Consider the following 5,688-nt stretch of genomic DNA (forward strand, 5'->3'; position numbering starts at 1 on the left):
CTTTGCTTTAGGTGGGAAGTGTGGTTATTTGTGATGGTGTGCCATCAATTTCGCTGTAGTTTCCAGATTTTGTTTGTTGTACTTTAAAAATAATATAAAAATTGTCAGAGTAAACTGAGACTTTGTACTTATCTTGCCTTTTCAGCTCTCAGTCTAGAAGATCATCAAGAAAAGGATGGAAGTATGTTCACAACAGCAAAAACACGAGTCCAAGGTCCTGTCCACAGTGCTCCTCACCGCCATGCTTGGCCTTCTTCCAGTTCTACCACTCACTGTCCTTTCAGTCGTACATCTGACGAATCGCACAGTTTCTCGAACAATCCTTGCACAGCGTTGGACAAGGAATGTCTCTTGCCAGGAACTGCAACAGATGTCAACTCTCAGGCACGAGCACCACAAAGACTGCCGGAGCATTCATGGTCCGGCAAAAGGAGGGCGGCTGCATGGCCTAAGACGGTCAAACTTCGCCCATACCGATGCGGACAGTGTGGTAAAGCATTTGCGAAAGCATACAATCTATCTGTGCACATGCGCACGCATACCGGAGAGAAGCCCTTCGTATGTGAGCGTTGTGGAATCGCATTCAGGCTTAAACATCACTTGTTGGGCCACCAGAAAACTCATATGAGATAAACCTTGCCTCTTGCTGTAAATTTTGATGGGATGTGGGCATTGCTGCTTTTTGGACTACTATTTGGTGAATAGCCCAATATTTAATTAAGTTGATAATGGCAGGCCTTTTCTTTTAACCATTGTGGTTTGTTTTGCGATGGTTAATGTTATGATGTTAAGTAGAGCTTTACACAGACTTGGCTGAATGCAACGAAGCAGTGGGAGTTTGGATGTTATAAAATTTGGAGGTATTGGTGTTTGCGGGTTACTACTTCTCTTGCGCCTAATGTCACGAGTCATCATTGTTTGGCCAAGATATGCTGTTGGAGCAAGATATGTCAGTTGCTGCAGTCTTTTTAATGGATTCTGTAGCCTACAGTGATAAAAGGTAGGTGAGGTAAACGATGAATGTTCTTTTGAGATTCTGGTGAGTCGATAAAGTTTGTCCCTGTACAAAACTCAACCTAGGAATGGTGTTTTGGATTCTTCTCGGCAATTCTTCTTCGACATGACAAAAAGGAGTAAGTGACATTTTGGCTGATTTTCCCATCATTAAAAGGCAGTCGTATTTCTTTCAGCAGATTCAATACGGCTGGAGTCTTCAATAATGGGATGTGCTTTAAGTGCAGAAATCCCTTTGACAAATCCTGGTCAATGGACAGGAAGTTTTGGTGGAGGCCTGGATCGTGGATATGACATTGTTAATCTTTGTTCGTATGCACAAGGCTGTATGGTAGCGACGTTGGCTGAGGCCTTGGCGGTGCCCTCTGGTTATGCCAGGAATGTATTCAGGATGCTGGCGATGGCTCACCTACTCTTTACGAAAGACGCCATGGGATCTTTAACATCTACCAACGAATGCTGGAAGACGGGACGCCCATTTAACATCCATTTGAGGGACCGTGCACACATTGATGAATCAATGGCCTGTGAAACACCTGGGTGACAGCTGGGTCGGAATTCAAACCCAGGCCAGACAGCCTTGAGGCGAAGTACGTGTACATCTAGGCCATTCTGTCAGCCTGTGGATGTAACATGTGGAAATATCTATCCATTCGCCATCCTCCATAGCAGCTTTATCTCCATCCCCATGGAGTCCGTTGGCATAATATTTTGCTGGATATAAAATCTTTCATTTTTATTGACTTCAGTTTCATACGTCCATCGGTGTCATGAGTCGCTGGAAGCTCCGGGTTGACTCGCTTTTTTGCTTCAGTGCACATTTTAAATAGGCAAATGGATGCAAAATTGAATTGCTTGTGATATGCAGTCGGAGCAATAGCTCCAATTTGACAACAAAAGTCCGATTCAAATTGTTGGTGTTCGAATTGGCGAGAGATCGACGCAGTACCCTATTTAGTGCAACAGATAACAACAACAATTGTGCATTTTATGAGAAAAGCATGAAATTTCTAACATAGTTAGTGCATACCATAAGGTTTATTTTCAGATGTGGAGGGAAGTCAGATTTGACCTCTGAGAACCGTGAGAGGTCAAATCCAAAATGGCCGCCAGTCCACCAAGTCCAATGTTCAAACGCGCTTAATTTTGGAACCAAATAGTGTAGGCAAACATTATAGGTGTCATTTCCAACTAAATTGGGGCTGCCCATTCATTTGGTGATACCTTTGAGATCGCCAGATCTGAATATAAACTTTAGATGTAAAATGCATTCTGCATTCGCTGGCAGAGGAAAGAAGACTGCCTGGGAAACTTGGAAGTCTTTCCCAGAGGTGAATGATGCTTTCAATGAACTCCTAGGCATGCCAAGTGAGGTCGGTGAAGGCTCAATGTTACTGCTAGAACGATTTGTGGTGCTCATGTACGACCGAACCAGTGAGAGCATGGAAGTGAATGATGCCAGGAAACAGCTCTTCACACAGAAGTGTAGAACTCTAGAGGACATTCCTCCAACCCAGGCAGCACTGAAGCAGTACATCAAGCGCACTTGCTACCAGGCCAACTGTTGGAACCAGGCATTGGTCATGGATCCAGAGATGCCAGACCCATCTGACTGGGGCTGGACAAAGGAGACAACTGGGTGGCAGCCTCTTTGGAGCACTCTCCCTGAAGCATCAAAATCGTGCCATGAATTGATCCACTGTGGCTGCAAGAAAGGGTGCACTGGACGCTGCAAGTGTGCCAAAGCTGCACTCAAGTGCACTGCACTGTGCTTCTGTTCTGGAGACCGTTAGATTTTGATCATTACCAATTTTCATCATTGCACTTGATTTAATGTAAGCTTTGGTGGACATACTTGGTTAACTACAGTTATTTTTTCAGAGGTTATTGCATCATTCCTTGCAGTGCAAACACTTTTTTTTCATCATTTCTGGTCTTTGGATGTTCTGTACCTATCCCTGTACCTGAAAAAAATAAAGTTTTCAAAGTTCAAATGAACTTTTTCCAATAGCAGTTCCAACTGCAGTATCATAAAAATAGATATTTAACGTAATTTGACCTTGACCTAAATGCATGTCCTTGAGTTCTGGCGATCTCAAAAGTATCACCAAATGAATGGGCATCCCCCAATTTAGTTGGAAATGACACCTATAATGTTTTTCTACACTTTCGTTCCAAAATGAAGCGCGTTTGAACATTAGACCCGGTGGACTGGTGGCCATTTTGGATTTGACCTCTCACGGTCCTCAGAGGTCAAATCTGACTTCCCTCCACATCTGAAAATAAACCTTATGGTATGCACTAACTATGTTAGAAATTTCATGCTTTTCTCATAAAATGCACAATTGTTGTGATGTGAGAGCTTATCCGCCTTACTAATTTGAAGTATTATAGAATTGCAATTGGAGGTATTCAGCTATCGAGTGTGGACTTGTACACACGGCAAGATTGACTTGTTCAGAAGACACCCACATACCAAAACCCTCCAACTTTGTCCTTTGAGTGAAGGGCTGACTTGATATGTTAGATGACTTATTAAAATAGGAGGGATTGCATGATATCGCCTCTTTGTGCACATCCTAATGATTCATTTTCTGCAATGAATTGTTAACTTAATGAAATGGCAGCCTTTCCTGGTAATGTGAAACTGAATAATGCGTGCAAAGTTTATTTTTACTATTGAGCATTTTATTCAGCTTCATAATCTGACGATGACATAGACTATAGGTTTTCCTGGTTTTATTTGTGATATTACTAGTTGGTTATTAAGCAAGGGTTGCACAGCTCATGTTCCCTTAATGCAACATGAAATTGTGCTTTTCTCAATGTGCAAACATGTCAAATATAGCGTTTGTTCCTTTTTCGCTTCAAATCGAGAACACTGTTAATTGTAAAATAAAAAAAAATCTTGGTTAAGTGATGAAAATGCTCATTTTTTGTTTTGTTTTGTTATGTTTTGGTGCTTGCATTCATCGACGATGACAAAACGTGACATTCCAGGTCATTTTGTCACCATTCACTTGGGAATTGCTGTCGAGATATAGCTTCACCTTGCTCAAATGCCCCAAACCAACGATGCTTTCAGAAGATGTGCTCAGGTGTTGTAAGTGTTGCAAGCATGATACTTGATGTTGAAGAATTTGCACAAAGTGCGTGTGCGGTGCCTTTTGCTTTCTCCTGATTATGCAATCGTATTGATGTGACTGGTCCATTTTAGCTTTGGTCAGTTGTCATGTCTTTCTGGTTGAAATCACAATTGTAGCTTTTCATCATTGTAACTTCACACTTGTCTGTAAGAACCTGGACTTTGGGTTTTATTTTGTTTGGGTAAATAACCTGACCTGCATTACTGTGGGATTATCTGATGGAGGTTTTATTGATTGATAAGATGCAGGATTGTATTGCCAGAAAGTCATCAATAGTACATTTAAGGAAAAGGATGGTAGATGAAGTTTTAAATCATGGTTGTTTCGTATGCAGTCTGTGGCTGCTGGTTGCATGATTTCTGGAAGTGCGGATGTGCCGCTGATTCAGTGCCCCTGTTACCAGTAAGCTGACACTCATTTTGCTGACCTCAGGATATCAGGCTGAGTCGACCAACCTGGTGTTATTTCAACGGCACGACTGGGGCAAGAACTCAAGATCGTAATATCTTAAGCCAGCCACCTTCACCATTAAGCCCACACCAGGAAACACCAGGTGAGCTTTTATTTGATTTCACTGTTCCGTTACTTATGGAGGGCATTGTATATTAACATATGCCGGGACCGGGACTCTCACTGGGATTTCAGAATGCCGGGAAAATTTCAGAATTTCAGAAAAGAATGCCGGGACCCCAACTCGGGGTTGAACTTGTGGAACCCACACAGCTGGTTCAGGCTTTATTTGTGATTCATTCAGGGTGCAGGTGATAATTTTTCAGTCTTCATTGAAAGACACAGTGCATCCTTTCCCTCCTCCACCAACCACCAATGCCAGCAGACAGGTACCCAACTTAACTACTACCTGATCGATGGCACCCCTATTAATGCGAAGCTCTACATGTGAAACACCAATCCAACAGTCTCGGTGTATTGGACCAAGAAAGGCACCTTTAAAGATGAGCATCAAATAAATTTTATTTAGATTTTTGTTTCGGAAGCTAAATTTGCTAACGTCACTGTCATTTCAATGTACTTCAACTAAACTCAATGTTAGGGCTGAACTCTTCAACCTCTCTCCTTAAAGTCCAGGTGGCATCTTCAGTCTGCCTTTTGTGCATGCTCCACTACAGACTCTGCTCGAGGTAAAAGGAGTACTTTGAAATAACAACACTATGGCCCTCACTCTTCTTATCAAGCTTTCTGATTGTGGCATCCGAAGCCATCTTGTTTCATGTTTCAGCGACTATCTCTATTCGCATAGACGTCATGTAGCTCTCACTGATTTCTTTTTTTTCTTTCTATTTTTTGTATACAAGATCGAGGCTCGTGTAAGAGATATTAATGAAAAACAAAAAACTAACGGACACATAAGACGAAATAAAGGGAGCGGGAGACAAGATGGGGAGAGAGGGTGAAGCACACGAGTACAACATTTGAGAGCAGGCACATCGTGAGGTCTGTGGGAGGTAGAGGGGTTGGGGTGAGGGGGCATGGGAAGGAGGGTGGGGGTGGGAGAGGTAAAAATAAAAAA

General features: G+C 42.4%; 1 protein-coding gene across 1 annotated transcript in view; it reads left to right on the forward strand.

The window, feature by feature from the left end:
* LOC137434796 (uncharacterized) overlaps nt 1-3,930 on the forward strand; it is a 30,546-nt gene extending 26,616 nt beyond the window's left edge. The window contains exon 6 of the mRNA XM_068127921.2: nt 146-3,930. Coding sequence (XP_067984022.1) covers nt 146-633 — 488 coding nt within the window. The 3' untranslated portion in view covers nt 634-3,930. The remainder of the gene's footprint in view (nt 1-145) is intronic.
* Nucleotides 3,931-5,688: the final 1,758 nt, after the last annotated feature.

Source organism: Myxine glutinosa, chromosome 1, assembly GCF_964187855.1.
Source record: "Myxine glutinosa chromosome 1, kmMyxGlut1.1, whole genome shotgun sequence".
Taxonomy (NCBI): domain Eukaryota; kingdom Metazoa; phylum Chordata; class Myxini; order Myxiniformes; family Myxinidae; genus Myxine; species Myxine glutinosa.